Source organism: Arctopsyche grandis, chromosome 2 (genome assembly GCF_051622035.1).
Source record: "Arctopsyche grandis isolate Sample6627 chromosome 2, ASM5162203v2, whole genome shotgun sequence".
NCBI classification, from domain to species: Eukaryota; Metazoa; Arthropoda; class Insecta; order Trichoptera; family Hydropsychidae; genus Arctopsyche; species Arctopsyche grandis.
Window position 1 is genome coordinate 7,660,028 of NC_135356.1, and position 17,043 is coordinate 7,677,070.

A 17,043-nucleotide genomic window follows, 5' to 3' on the forward strand; every position below is an offset into this window, starting at 1 on the left:
TATATATATATATATATATATATATATATAATAGCGCTATTCTATGTCTGTGTGAGATAACGCTCGCTGTACTATAATAGTCGTTTCGATTCGACATACATATGTAAAAACACTACCAACAAAACGTACGAATATCATACGAACATAATAACAGATCAACAAAGGACTTCTATATATACTGTTTGCTACCAATGTTTTCTCTAGGCTAATAAATCTCTGAGCATTTAGCGCCATCTATTGAAAATTTATTTAATTAATTAATTTTTCTATTGTTTATATATAGGTAGGTAGGTTGTTTTTACCATTTAATTTTTTCATATTAAACAATTAAATATAAATATTAAATAAAATATATTTAAAAGGTATTTGAAAAAAAAATACGACCGCATACGGATCAAACACAGGACTGACACATTTCTTTTAACTTTTTTTATTTAATAACTTAATTATGCTATGCGATGATATTTCATCGGGCACAACACTAGTTAAAATTATATTATAACAGCATAGCTTACGTTTCCAGCAGCAGTTTCCATTGCGAATGTACAAAACTGACAGCAATCCAATGTCCCAAATCGTTTGCAGCTACGGAGCGGAACAGCAACATACCCTCACGTTCATTGAGACCAGAGTTCGGATCCATAATCAAACCGAGAGCCCTGAAGTTTCAACGGCAATTCAAAATAAACAACATTCCATAATGAAAAACTACAATATATACAAATGGTTAAGTACGTACTTAGTCAGAAGCCATTGTTTCGAGGAACATCCCAGTGCAGTAATCAAATTTGACTGCTCGGAGTCATATTTTGAACCTGACGCAGCACCTATCAAGAAACGTTGGTACGCAAATTCCCATTCTGAGCGATCGCCTTCTTTGATTGCCGTGCAGTAAATTAAAGGTCTGATCACGACTGGTATACTATACAAACAAAAAAAAAATATATAAACACGTATATATGTTTAATAGGAATTTAGCATGGCCCAAATATGTATTGTGACAATTAAATATACATCAATTCAGTGACATGTCATTAATTCAATTGATTTATTGTTTAATTTGGACCACACCAAAGTACATCTGAAAATTTTCATACATGTTCCCGTCGTCCGGCAGATCCATCCAGTGTTTGAATAATCCTCTAGCGTTGTTTACACAATTTCCATCGTGGAACATACAAGACAGTTTGATTATGTTTTCGGCGTGCATCTGCGGTATGGGATTATCGGGTATCACCCACGGTATACTGTTATTATCGGTCAACTCGGCTCCGATGGCACGATACGCTTTGGAGATCATCACAAGTACATAAGCCTGAAATTTCAAATTGATTAATATTGTTAACTTCAATTTGTGTTGAATTTCCAGGTTTCACTTACCTTAAAGTTGCCGTAAGCTGGCATTTTAGTCAGCATGTCTTTCAAGTAGAGCAAAACTTGGGTAGCAGCTTGCCACGGCATGTATTCCACTTCTTTGGTAAGTTGACCGCCAAGTGAGAGTGCATATTCATACTGTCGATTATAAACGAAAGCTTTAGAATGTCTAACTGTTAATATTTTAGTACAATCGCTTAAAGAAAATTGTTGTTGCCAATATATTCAGTAGCGTCGTGCGGGGAGTGCGATCTGCACCGGGTGACATCAAATTGTTCAAATTGAAAACAGCTAATTCGACATATTCGTTGTATGGCTACACGCCTCATTGCAATTTCTGTATACATACAGCTTTCTGTATTTGTACAGCTACCGCGAAATCCGTCTGGTGCAGCTATATATAGCATCAAATATGAGCCATAACTGGCTTTTGTTCGAATCTGAGAAATCAGTGCATGTACCTAAAGCGATGCGGTACAAACGATCGACAAGCGCCAGACAGACTGAACCACAGATTAACCGTACGTGTACCTTATGCGTGCGCACTGCTCGCACTTACACTAAGCGAAATCTACCCGAAGTCCCCACATACCTACCCTGTATACGTTCTGTGCTTCTGATACTTTAGTTCCGAATTTTGCCTTATTAAACTCGCCAGAAAGATCCAACTCAATTTTAATAATTGCATCTGTGCACATCGAAAGGTTACTCGTCATCTGATGTGCAATCTATCATTCGTGAAGTCGAGAATTGCGTTTAAAGCAGCCATCCAGTTTAGCTGTGGTTCAGTCTGTCTGGCGCTTGTCGATCGTTTGCATCAAACCCACCTAAAGGTCAGAAGGTTAACTGATTCTGTCAGATGGAGACGCAATCCAGAAACAACGTGTGAACTTAGCTTCTCCTTTGGCGCTTCTCTCTCGTAAGTCGTAACAATTAATTATAATTAATAAAAAACAAGATGACACCACCACGCACCAGGTGACACGACCCCTAGTGACGCCACTGAATATATTTTAATTTAATTTCAAACAAAATAAAATAACAACAAAAGGTAAAAACAAAAAGTTAAATTATAATGCTCTAAACTCGTTTTCTACATAACTAAGAGTAGTAAAATTAATTAACACATCTCTTGGTTCAGTATTTCTCAATTAGTATTGAATGTCTAATAAAATTATCCATAAAGGTATAAGAATTTGAATGAGCATAAAATAATGAAACACTAGCTGAACCCGGCATTCCGTTCCGTTCCTGTTTCTCGATGTGTTTCGATAAGTGAATGTTTCAGTTTCAAATTAATGCTTAATAATCAAATTAAATTACAGTAATGATAATTTGTCGGAAAAACGCAGGTGGCGAACACATTTGCAATTATTCAATTGTTTGTTTATTTTACAGAAACCATCGCAATCGGTTGATTGGTAACATTGATTTTTATATATGTATATAGATGGCACTTCCATATCTCATGCATACTGTTTGTGTTAAAAATTAAAATTTTGATTTAGTTTATATCAGTATCATCAAACACTCACCGGTAGATTTCCTGACCGAGCCAAGTAGAAGGAATCTTTGATTAGTTGGTATTTAGCATCGTTTGGAAATGAGTTGAAATATTCGATCAACAAGATCCAATTATTAGTATCGTAATTAACACGATAAAATCCTAAAACAAAAATAAAATATACATTTACTAAGTAGTTGAAACTTCAATCTGTTCAATCTGGATTCAATCTGTTCTAGAAAACTTACCTGTATTTTGTAAATTGAACAGAACCCAACTATCCTTCTTGGCAAAATTAGGAATAACAATCTTTTCTTCGGCAGCCAGCCATAATTTAGGTAAAGTATCGTTAAAATGCAGCTCTTGTTTTGTTGTGTATGATATCGGCACCCACCACAACGATGAACTATTCTTGCTTCCATTTAATAAGAATCTCTCCTAAAATCACAATTAAAATTAAGTAACAACCACCGATTTCATCCATTTAACATTGAAGACTTGTAAAATACTGACCTGTGAAATTTCTACCGATCCATCTTGATAATTACGAGTTACGGTTACAACGGGATAGCCAGCCTGTTTAGTCCATGTATCCATTATGGTACTCAATTCCACCAATTTACCCTTGTCGTAGGTTATGCCACCTTTCCCAAGGAACTTCCAAAGCTCCTCTTGCTGGGCATTACCGTAAGCATACTCATCGAGATACGCAGTCAGTCCCTGTTGCAATCTTGCAGCTCCGAGGAAATGGGCCATCATTCTTATGATCGAAGACCCTTCAAATTGTACATACAGCGTTATTAAGTATGAACGAGTCTCAATGATGATATCATACAATAGTTATTATGATTACCTTTGTGATATGAAACTACGTTGAATATTTCACTGTTCGGTTTGTCGACCGTCGTCGAGATGGGATGAGATGTTGTGAGTGCATCGCTCATGAAAGCCATGTCCATTTCATTCGAAAGAAATTCTTTGAACGCCTTCCAGTCTGGATAAATCTATAAATAATAAAATAAAGTCCCAACGTGAGATTCTATTCTTATGGATATTTTCAAATGTAAGATTTTTAAATATGCGACTCACATTATCAATGGCCAAATATTGAAAGTATGATGAAAATCCTTCTTTCAGCCACAGCTCATTCCACCATTTAGGTGTAACCAAATTACCAAACCATTGATGAGCTATTTCATGTGCTAAAGTGAACGCTAAAGTCTGCTGAGTTCTGATACTGTTGCCTTTATCGACCAGAATATTATCTTCCCTAAAACAATATGAATTTTTATATAAAATAGTATATACTTTAGAATGATCTTCAGTGAGGACCACTTTAATATAGTTCTTATGCAGTAGTGATTCCCGGAAAAATGCACTAAGTTGCACTGAATAGTGGCGCAGTTTCGGGATGTACTAATTTTCAAAGGCGCTCAAAAAGACTTACGCAATAGAATTCCATAAGAAAAAGTTAACGCCCTCTGATTACATACAAATACCCCTTGATGCTTTTTTGCGGAATTCTATTGGGTTAGTTATCCTTGAGCATCTTTGAAAGTTTGGATGTCTCGTAGTGCAATTTTCCGGTCACCATTAGTAGTATGTGTATAAAGATAAGAATATAAAATATGACAGTACTTGAAAATGATCAGGCCCCAATTCTCCATGGCTTCATAGTCATGAGCTGGTACAGCGACTATATCGATCTTCGACAGTGGAAACTTAATAGAGAAGTACTGTTCGAAAAACTTCAAAACTTTCCCGGACACCTTTGTGCCGAATTCCGCCTGATACGAATTGTAAGGTCTTGTCCACAAGCTTATTTCAGGATCCACCGAGTTAGGCAAAACGATCTTTTCTAAGGACGATATGGGTGCAACGAGGAAAGCTGTCAGGTATGTTGACATCAACGGAGTCTCTCCGTAATGATCCCACACCCAAAAGTTAGCCTTAGACCTGAATAAGAAAAAAATCATTTTTATAGTTGAACGTTTATACTAACAATCTGGAATATATATATAAATATTCTTACATTGGTGTAATTCTTTTAATCTTCATGTTGGAAAGTGAAAACATATCCTCTCTTCTACCTATGCTGATTGTGAATTTAGCTTTAAAGGATGGCTCGTCGAACGATGGATAAACGTATCTTGCATACGTCGGTGAGAGAAGGGTGTTAACCATAGCACTAAAGATTTGATATGATTTATTTATTATATAGGTACATACATAGTATAACTTCCTTAACTACATTACAGATTTATGTATGCAAACTTACGTTCTAGTGTGTGTCTTCAAGTCGGTGAAATAGCTTCGGTACAGTCCATTAGAGAGGCTTCTGATTTTACCCGTATACCAAATAAGAACGTGGTATTCTTCGTCCATCACCAAGTATTCCTTTAAATATATAGTGAAAATTTCATTTTCATTGTCGACATCAAACTTTTCCACAGCCACTGGATCTCCGTTGTGAATCTCGGAGATTTTCACGTCTTTTCTCACTTCGATGTCTTTTAAATTCATCACAATCTTCCTTGTTGGGTTCAAACATATGATGGTGATGTTTACATAGCCGCTAGTGGTCATATTATCATCTTCCATGAAGGGTACAATTTTAATTCTGAAAGTGAACATCACAAATGTATGTGAACATATGTATAATGTAAAATCTAATAAAAAAGAACACATCACACACTTTATTATATATAGGTACATACATACATATATGTAAAGTAACTTATAAGGTCGCGCAAAATGAATTTCAATTCAATTGACATATCAGTTGTTATAATTAAAGGGCGGCGAATGACGGTAAAGGGATTATTGCGCAAATTGCGATCGTTGCCACAAAAATCGTGAATACAGAATATCTGGCACTCGAGTTCTCATTAGTTTAATATTTCGCGTTATAGCTTTCGATTGATGGAGTTTTGGGTGCCGGATGTTCCGTGAACGAGATTTGAGTGACGTGCGCGAGATCGCTTTTTGCTGAATAATCACCGAACCGCAAATAACAATAGACCGCTCAATTAGTGTTCAAAGCAAAAACGGCATGATTTTTTAAAAATAAATTAACAAAAGTGAACCATTTTTTGTGCGAAAAGAATCCACCCACCACCGGATGTTTTTTAATTATTTTTCTAGACTTATTTTGACATTTTGAAGGTCTATTCATACTATCTAGCACTGCAAGGCAACAGCCCGGCACAACAGTGCACGGAATATTACTTTAATTCATACTATATAGAGCGGCGCACGCTCAGATAAGTGTTAGCCAAGTGCAAGGCAAAATCGGCTTACGTATACATTACAGAGCGCGACGATACAGCGCAATGTTGCTTGCGTCGTATCGCAGAGTCAATATTGTCACAATATGACGTTTCAGAAAATAATCATATGCGCATGCGCACTTTTGTTAGTACAAGTGCACTCGCTATTGATATTTATAGTGAACGTTTTACTATGACGTATTGTTTTATATCTTAATTCAATTTGAACGAAATTTCTTACGACATTTTTATATAAAAATCGAGTTATATCTGTTTTCAATAGAAATTTCAATTTTTTTGTAATTAAAAAAAACTGAATCATTATGTACATACATATATAATGCAACGATTAAGATTTATAATGATATGTAATGATTTAAATGTTTGAATAACATCATCAAGTGCCATTCAATTCCTATTTAAAAACTAAAAAAAAAAATGAATTAAAATAAATTACACAAAAAATTATGAAAACTTTCTTTTTCGCGCAAAAAATAAGAATAATAAATATATAAGAATTATATATATACATATGTTAAATGTCAAATACATATATAGATTAAAATTTTCCAATATGAAATTAAAAAATCACACATGTCAGCGTAAATACATACAACATACATACAAATGCAAACTATAATAATATATATCCTGAAAAAAATCGCAAAAGCACTATCGGATCAATGTTTACCTGTAATGTGTCGGAATAATGTCTCTTGGCAGTCTGACGCTGACATTTTCAACTTTAATCTGAACCTGCTCATCAGCCACCGTCTGCATCTCCTCAGTCGCAGGCAAATCTTCGTCATCATCCGTATCATCATTTTTAAAATCGTTGCCAATTTCGAACTGGTCGTGGGTCAGATTTTTAACGACGATCGGCAGTTCGGTTCTGACAGAATCCTCATTCTCTTCGGTGAATGTGAATGCTTCTCTTTGGCGCGTCACCGTGTTGCACTTGCACGGGATCGCAAAGTATGCAATTATAAACATTAAAATTAAGAATAGACAAATGGCGATCGCAGCACTCAGTATGCACAGTTTTGACACGGCATAGTGTCCTTTCATATTCCTCCTAGCGGCCCTCGATCTGTTGTTCACCGTGTATTTCGTGGGTGAGCAAGGAGTAGATATGAAGCCATCGTATCCTGCTAATAAATTATATACATATTTTATTTATTAAATATTAAATAAAATTAAAAAATAAATTATGGTGGACATATGTAATATGCATTTGAGGTAAATAAATATACGGAAAGTGTAGTGTAACGTGATATTTATTAAAGTCGAACCGACCAATGCTACATGCTATCGTATTCACCCCTCACTCAACCCGCGATGGCCAATCACATTTCGTTTCAGTTTCGCATTGCATTTTGGTCGAGAAATACAACATTGTTCGTGCATTGTTCGGTCGGTAGAATTTTACTTTTATTTTTTGTTAGTTTTGAGCTCGTGTTTCATATTTTGAAATATTTACATTAATAAAATTTTAATATAAAATACGTTCATTGTCGATATTATTAATTTATTTATGGAATACGTATATATATATTATATTAATGGAAATTTATATTTTTTAGACGATAAAAGTAATTGTCAACGTCATGTTATGGGCAGCAAATCTTAAAGTCATATTATTAAAGACCTTGTATTGAATTATATTTTAATAATATTAAATAGTTAAATAATAAATAATTTAATAAAAATAAAAATATTATTTAACGTCCTTACAATGTTAAAACACATTGCACGAATGCGATAGCATGCTTGGTTCTCGTAATTCTTACACTACTTCGAATCGACTATAGACGATTATGATTGAAGGGTAGTGGTGTGGGGGGTTTAATTTATATTTTCCCGTGATGCAATTATGGATTTCCCCTAAGCCACATATTTGGTATTAAACTTGTACATATGTACACATATAAATTTATAGATTAAAAAATTGAAATCATATTCAAATAGTGGTGACATAGTGGGTAGGATGGTTTTGCCAATGTGATGATTAACTGTTTCAACAATTATAAATCAGATAAATTGACAAACTCTGGTGGGAAAAAATCGAGTTGGAGTCATAAATATCCAAATCTGACCAGCAGCACCGCAGAAATACTCCGAATAAATTCTATTCAATCGAGATCATCCTAGGGCTTGAACCCGGGAACCTTGCGGTGGCTGACATTAACGCTTTATTTATGGCTTCCAAAACGAACCAGTTTTAAATACCAGTTCTTGAAAAAACTTAAAAAAATACATTTCAGTACACACTTATGTTACGAATCAGTAACATACATAAGTAACATTGTAACTTACGATCGCTGTAAAAAATGAAATTTATTAGATTTATTGTCATGAAAATCATTTTCTTGCGATTCTAAAATGGCAACATCCACTTTTTTTGACATTTTTCGAAACACCACACATCTCTTTATGTATAAATGTATGTATGTATGTAAAGCTACTTACATATGTACATACATATACCAACTTTTTATAAGATTGTATATAAACTTTTTGGTATTGAAAATGATGATGATTTATTTATATTTGTGAATCTTATTTTATTTATTTAAACACTGACAAATCGAGCCGAACCACAAATCGAGGAGGACCGTGCAAAATGAAACATACATTTTCAGCTTATAATAATGAAAACAGACCGGAGCAACTGAATGAAAGAAACGTCCACCAACACCAAGGCCAACAAATGTTTTTCAAAAACACTATCCGTTTCACAATTCGAAATTAAAACCACATAAATCGCATTGATCAGCATCTGAAGTGCACAAAGTGCATTATACGCCTGAACGCACTCCTCTTCACCTCGTAGATCAAAGACCCCCTATTTTTAGTCGATAGACTCACGTCCACTGCCAAGCGATGCAATGCAACATATGACCGATGATTCCATGTGTATTATTCATTCATGATCTATTACAACACACGCGATAGTTTTTTTTTTTTTTTGGTTGTTCTAGACGACTGACTATACTAGAGTCAACGTACGCGAAGGTCGTTTAACACCGACACAACACGTCCCACGTCGCCGATTATAAAAAAAAGTAGTTTAGAATAGCACTTCTCAACATGGACCACGTTAAACCTCCCTGAACACAAGCTTACTATGAAAAAATTCTATACGGTTAAAGACGAGATGGGGGTTGGGAGGGGGAGGGGATAAAGTCCCGGGGCCCGTGCTATTTGAAAGTCCCCGATTCTGAAAGAAGTCATAGCACGTATGGGAGCAGAAGTAAAGTAGTAGCCACTTACATACATGGTCGAATCGGTCTCAACTCACAGGATGGCGATCCAAAGTCGACCATGTCGACCTACACACGAATCTACACTCGTTGTGGTGTCACGACAAAACGTCCCCGACAAAATGAATACGCGACATAATGTCAACGGACAAAATGATAACGCGGCATAATGTCTACGGGAAAAAAATGATAACGGGACATTCATACGAAAAGAAAAACCTACAAGAATTGAATAAATCGTGTGATGACGTGCGAAGATCCATACACGTCCAAACCAAATTTTTTCGTTAAAAAAATCTTTTTTGAACATATGAATGTCATAATATGTCACGTTATCATTTTGTCCGTAGACATTATGTCGCGTTATCATTTTGTCCGTAGACATTATGTCGCGTTATCATTTTGTCCGTCGACATTATGTCGAGAATGTTGTGTCCGGGGACGTTTATTCGTGGAACCAATCGTTGGGTATCACATATTAAAATCCTGAACCTAAATGAACCTTCCGTAAAAAAATTGATCTGTGGCGCAACTTTTTGGCACGTTTAAATGGGGGAATTTTTTTTTCTAAATTTTAAAATAACCCCCCCCCCCCTCTCCACCACCACAAAAATGGTCTATAATTATTTTTTTCTCAGGAACCAGGTTTGCTCTCGACGGTTCCGAGTGAATGAAACAGCATACTTTCGTACTGGTAAAATGGGTATGAACCATGATTCGGTGAAAATTTCGCACATGGCTATCTCACACACGTCACGTAAATCTCTATCACGGAATTTTAGTGCCAGATGCTCGTGGCAACGATTGTCGTGTGCGAGATCGACATGTGCGAAATTGTCCGTTTATCATGAACCACTTATGTATCCAATTTATAATTTTTTTACAATTTTAAGAGAAGAAACAAATGAAAATCTAAGAAAATGTGCTACATTGCACTCAATTTCTCTTATTTTTTTCATATTAGACATTTGATTATAACGGCCGCCGACAACAATTGAACAGACAATAAAGTTTAGCAAACACTGATCTATGCACACTGAAATTTATATCAAAAATCGTTAACGAACGAACGATACGAGCTCACCCCAAGCCGGACGCGACTGCTGTGGGTGCAGCGACGCGACACACCCTTTTAGAATCACCCCATGCATTTAATGGTAAGTATGGCACCCAACGACGGCTTTCAAAGAAACCTCTTTGTGTTTACTGAGCATATTATATTGTACGATAATCGCACTCGGTCAATCAGAACGGTCATTTGGGGGAGGCACAGGGGGGAGGGGGGTTCGGATTTAAATCGAATCGGTTCAAAAGTTCAGGGTGTGCCACAAATTTGACCGGTTGCGAAACCCGCTTTTGCTATAATGGTCTTCTGGGATGGGGTAGTTTTCAGCATTGTGTGGCTTGCACTATAATAGGGTTTGGAAATTGGATTTTTATGCCACCTAATTCCGTGAGTAAATACAATATGAAAAATAAATAGTATGCTTTGGTCAGAATACGGTAATATTTCTTCAATAGTTAAGAGGGCTGTACACCCGAAACCCTAATTTTGTTACCGTTCCTTTCTTCGATATATATATTGAGTGTATGTATATATTGAGTGAATGCGACAATATATATCAATATATATATTGAGTGAATGCGACAGTTGCGCTTCGACCAGATAAAACGTATTTTAAATTGACAAAATTGAGGTTTCGTATTCTCCTATTTTCTCCTCCAAAACTGGACCAATTTTTAAAAAAAAATCATCATCGGTATGAGAAAGGTACTTTCTGTGCATCTATCGGCGTATTTTTTTTTAAATCGACCGTTAAATAAGCACGATGGACTCGTTTCGAGGGTATAATAAAGAGGCGATTTTATAGATGTTTATCGGCTTTTAGCTCCTATAAAAAATAATTAATCAAAGAAATAAAACCATAGATGCACCCCAATGGTGGATATCCATAGCATATTAAAAATTGGGTACACTGAGGAACAATTAAAAACTACTGGAACGAAGTTAAATAAATATTTACTAAGTGTGGCCAACTGAATTCGAATATGACAATGCTTTTTGTTGGTTTACTTTTGTTTATGAGATATGTATGAGCATTTTAAAAAATGCGCAATTTTTGCACTTATTTCTGCTTTTGCAGTCTTTATCTCGAAATCCAGTATTGATTTGCCAAAAATGAGTATTGCAATCAATAGTCAGACGCCTTTTCTATTAATTGAGATTTTTTATTGCTTTAAAATATTTATAATTAATTATGTAGCGAATTTTAAAAGTCAAATATATACTTTTTTTAAGTATATATTTTGAGTAAGGACCGCAAAAGCCATAAAACATTTTTAAAAATCACTCATATCTCATAAATGAGAGCAAACCAATAATAAGCATGGCTATTTTCAAACTCAGTGGGTCAAACTTAGTAAGGATTTTTAAGTCTTCGTTCTGGTAACTAAAAAACGTGATTTTTTGTTGCTCAGTGTTACCTGTTGTATCAATTTTTATATATACATACACCTTTTTATTATTTTTTCTACATTTATGTTGCTACGATTGGGTCTTTTTAAACTAGGGCTGCCATACGTCCCAGTAGACCGGAACATATCCCGGTTTATATGTAGATGTTGTGTCCCAGTGTCCCGGTAAACAAGTAATTTGTCCCGATATTCTATCTAAATTAGCTAGTAATGACAAAAACTACTAAAGAAAAACGAGTAAATGTAAAAAGGCCACGAATCGCCAAAGCTAATCTCGTCATCTCGAATCTTGGTCCATGGCCATTTCACCGTTCGTTTATATGTAGATGTTGTGTCCCAGTGTCCCGGTAAACAAGTAATTTGTCCCGATATTCTATCTAAATTAGCTAGTAATGACAAAAACTACTAAAGAAAAACGAGTAAATGTAAAAAGGCCACGAATCGCCAAAGCTAATCTCGTCATCTCGAATCTTGGTCCATGGCCATTTCACCGTTCGATCTGTAATTATTTAATAGAGCCGTGCGAAGGGAGCAACGGTCCCGGGCTTTAGAATTAAAACGAAAAAAAAAATACTATTTAAAAGTTATTTTATTTATTGATAGATTTAATTTGACAGCAAATTATATCAAGATTAAGGTAAATAGTATTTAGAATTTTTTCGTAGCCGCCAAATCAGTTGAAATATCTTTCGATAAACTTAAAATAATCAAACAGAATGCAAAAACAGGTATACAAGGTATATACACATTGATCAAGTAATCAGTTTTGTCAACACCCAGATTACCATCCGTGGAGGAAGAAAAAGGAATTTAAAAATTGACCTTTGTTTATGATACGATCTTTATTTTTTTTATCTTCTTGAAGAAAAATTTCCGCTTTGCCTTGAATAATTAAAGTGATAATTATAATTGAATAATTAAAGTGTTGTCTATAAAACATTGGATTCGAAGCGAGTGTCGGAATCGTTTGCTTACAATGCATATTTATTTTGAATAAATCGAAATATGAATAAACGCAATTTGCTGAGCTCGACTACTACGTGCGATAAGAGTTGAATTTGAAACCAAAATGTTTCAAATTTGCTGATGCAATTCCGATGTGTGAATCGAAATATGAAACTCTTCCCACACTAACGAATGACAATTTAAACGATGATAATTATAAAAGATGTATGTATGTATGTATGAATGTACCTTAACATTTATAAAACAAGATCGGTAACCAAGCTGAGAAACGAATGAAGAAAAAACTTCATTAGTTCAAAATACATATCAATAAACATACATGTTGATATATCGAAGGGTAAGATAAGACATTTATAGACGAACTGATCTAGATTGATACTTACGCAAAATGAACTTGCTTTCACATTCACCCCCCACTCCCACCCGCGATGGCCAATTATATTTCGTTTCAGTTTCGCATTGCATTTTGGTCAAGACATACAATATTGGTCGTGCGTATAGCGGTCGGTAGGATTTAACTTATTAATATTATTTTTTGTTAGTTTTGAGTTCATGTTTCGTTTTTTGAAATAGTTACATTAATAAAATATATAAATTGTTGAGATTATTAATTTATTTATGGAATACGTATATTTTATACTATATATAGTATGAAGAGTCACGGAAATTTATCTTGTATATATCTTGTTTAATATGGCTGTGAAAACATCTGAGCGCACATGTCGCTGTACATTTAATAGGATATCCCCCTTATTCCTGAATGAATTTTAACAAAATTTGGCAAACTGGTTGACCAGGACGTGCACTTATTGATGCCACATTTGATCCAGATCTAACGAAGTGAATTACCGCGAAATTTACCAAATTAATATCGATGTTGTTTCAGGTGTTTTTCATGCAAATTATTTTCAGATGTTACGATGTCGGCTGCATATCCCGGCGACAAAATACTCCATCGATTAGGTCACATTCTGTTTGACTTGCAATTAATTAATCAAGCTCTCTTTCTTGTACTTATGTATTTTATTTTCAAGTTTTCACCGAGGAACATCTTTGTTTGAACAGTTTTCACCCGTGGGTAAACACATTTCAAAATACATTCGTGTGACTAGAATAGAATATGAAAATTGAGCATGTTTATTCAGTCGTACTTATCTTACTGTACCGCAATGGTGACCTTGAAAGAAATTTACGCAATGACACTTTCTGGATTTGCGAAGGGTCTGATCTCCCTGCGTTTGTACAATTCTGAATTTATTATTAGAAATTGGACCTTTCTACGAGGAGACGTGACCGAAAAAGATGACGACGATGCTGTTAATGATGATGGTTGAGTATTATTGAAGTGTCAACTTACAAACTGTCAGAATCGGAAATTCGATCCGCTCATATTACGTTTTCAATGAGTGCCGTGTGTGTGTGCTCGGATATATCCACGTAGAGTGACTGTGTTTTCGTACAAATTTTTGAAGGACGTATAATTTTTAATTTTTAAATATTACGAATTATAATTTTGAGCCGAGAAGTACCAAAAATTATACGAATAACTCGATGCGATTAACACAACAACAGCGGGGCATCCACTGTGAGTGTGCCGCGGTTGATTCATAGCCAACCAGATACTCACAAATGTGTGTTTGCGATTGAAATGTTGTATTCGACACTCTGTACACACGTGTCGATATTAAAATACTAAGAATATACAATATGAAAATATTTTTTTGAATGTACATCCATAATGAGTGTATCACAGTTGATTCATTGACAACCAGACACTCACAAAGGTGTATTTGCGATTTAAATATTACATCCGACACCCCGTACATACATACATGTAAATAAAAGTCTATTTTAAAATACTAATCCTTTTTTGTATGAACATGGTTTTTGAATTAAATGTTTACAAATAACAATCATTATATAACCTAGTCTAATAAAAATATATTAGAGAGATAAAGAGAATCTATAATGCAAATTTTATAAAATATAGTGAAAAAATAAGAAGTTATAGGCGTTTAAACAATTAAAATCTGATATAGCGAGAGGGTGGCGAAAAGGGAAAAAAACGATTGGGACAGTGTGGATAAATGCGGCAACGTGAATAAATACGGCAAATAGACGTGACCGAGAATGATAATGGAGTATTTTCACACGTGTCTATTACGATTATTTTTCACCATAGTAATGGCGGATTCGATTTTCATATATTGATTACCAAACCGAGCAAAATGGCAAAGTTTGAAAACAGTCGGAAGAGTGTGGAAAAGAACTCAAATTTCGTCAGATGAAAAAATCGAAAGCGAAGTAAGAAAATACTAGAAATAAAAAGAGCGCTTTTAGTCAATGTGGTGATATATTTATCGCTGTATCCATCCAGTTATTTGTTAAAAAACAGAAACAAACAGCATTAAAAACGTTTATAAATATTAATAACAATAAAAAAAGCATTGAATAATTCCGACTTTTGCGCCCCAGAAAAAAGCAAAAAGAAACCGTAATAAACCGTAATCCTTTCTGGTAAGTTTCGTAGGAATGTTAAAAAAAGTATTTCTTCGAAGGAATAGTCACCCCCAATGTACATTAGCCAGCAGCGTGGTAGCGTTGATACTAAGCACCGAGAGTTTGTCGGGTTCGATCCCGTGAATTGACCTCGATTGAAAATAATTTATTCTGAGTATAATCTTAATTGCTGCTGGTCAGACTTAGATATTTGTGACACCAAGTCGATCGTTTCCTATCAGAGTTTGCCAATTTATCTGATTTCACTGTTGAAACGGTTCCTCCATCAAACTAGAAAAAAACTGTCCGACCTAATATGTCACCACTATTTGAATATGATTTCAAAATTCGTAATCTATATATTTATATATGAATAAAATCAACACCATAGACGTCGTTCAGGGGCAACCCGATAGCAGCATCTTGGGAAAATATGAAAAAATTGCAAAGTTTGAAAACGATCGGATCGGAAGAACCCAAAATTTGTCACACGACCAAATCGTTTCTGAAGTAAGAAGAGGATTGTAAAAATTGGTTCTATCAACTATGCCACCTCTCCCAAAGTATAAATAAATAATCTGTTGAAATCTAGAATATCTTTGATTTCACTGTTGAAGCGGTTCCTCCATCAAATTGGCAAAAACCATCCTACAAGTCACCACTATTTGAATATGATTTTCAAAATATTTATTATCTATAACATAGATGTCTCGCTTATTCTCATATATAGTATTTGTATTATGCATATATGTATGTCTGTATTCTTATATACCTGTATATAGTATTTGTATTATGCATATATGTATGTCTGTATTATTATATACCTGTATATAGTATTTGTATTATGCTTATGAATGGTATTCCAGAAGATGCACAAAAAGTAAAGATGAATTGAAGAAAACGCGGTGAGTTAAATGGATAAGAATTGAAGAGATCTTCATTTACGTACTTAATAGTCGAAGAAGGAAAAAAATGACTATTTAGTTCAAAAATCCTGATGTAATGTATGTATAAAGTAATTTTGCGTTATATACTTGATTTGTGATCATATTCGAACCGAGTGGGTGCAAATTAGTACAAAAACCCATTTTGCTTATTGAAAAAAGCAAAAATTTTTGCCTAGTGGGTATGTATAGTAATTACTTATTAATAATTTTTATGGCAAGCATTTTCTAAATATGTAGTCACCATTAAATCGCCGGCAAACATGAGAAGAAATCTCATTACGATATTTTGCGGTCAGAGGATTTACGCTTTCAATGAACAGACAATAATAATAACCCGCAAGGACACCACATGTTATGAAAACTGCGGTTTCGAATTGGGTCGACTGAAAACGACCACACTTGCAAAAGCCACTTTAATCAACCGAATATCGTTTAAATGAAAAATAAAACCTCGATTCACTTACATATGTATGTATATGTACATATAAAATTTGAAGTTTTCAAAACAAGAACGGATTGTATAGTATTTTGGGTTGTTTATGAGCGTCGAATCAAACGGTTCCCCCATTAACACGGTAAATCGAAGTTTCGCTATATTTTCGGAATGTATGTATGTGTATTATGTACTATACTGATGATACACGAGTTTATTTTTCGAATCAAGTACGTGGATACATTCGAAACCGGGACGCCAGTGCACAAGTCGCGCGAAATTGTTTGGTACCCAGAAGTGTATTTCGGGAAAT

General features: G+C 34.7%; 1 protein-coding gene across 2 annotated transcripts in view; it reads right to left on the reverse strand.

Moving 5' to 3' along the window:
- The window catches only part of LOC143920896 (aminopeptidase N-like), a 77,035-nt gene that overhangs the window by 1,911 nt on the left and 58,081 nt on the right, over positions 1–17,043 (reverse strand). For both annotated transcript variants that reach the window (XM_077443925.1, XM_077443916.1), the window contains 13 exons: positions 6,839–7,298; positions 5,157–5,498; positions 4,911–5,066; positions 4,517–4,834; positions 3,968–4,148; positions 3,732–3,882; positions 3,392–3,654; positions 3,127–3,316; positions 2,910–3,040; positions 1,381–1,512; positions 1,098–1,315; positions 740–922; positions 516–659 (listed from right to left, as the gene is read on the reverse strand). In XM_077443925.1, coding sequence (XP_077300051.1) covers positions 516–659; positions 740–922; positions 1,098–1,315; positions 1,381–1,512; positions 2,910–3,040; positions 3,127–3,316; positions 3,392–3,654; positions 3,732–3,882; positions 3,968–4,148; positions 4,517–4,834; positions 4,911–5,066; positions 5,157–5,498; positions 6,839–7,298 — 2,869 coding nt within the window. The remainder of the gene's footprint in view (positions 1–515; positions 660–739; positions 923–1,097; positions 1,316–1,380; positions 1,513–2,909; positions 3,041–3,126; positions 3,317–3,391; positions 3,655–3,731; positions 3,883–3,967; positions 4,149–4,516; positions 4,835–4,910; positions 5,067–5,156; positions 5,499–6,838; positions 7,299–17,043) is intronic.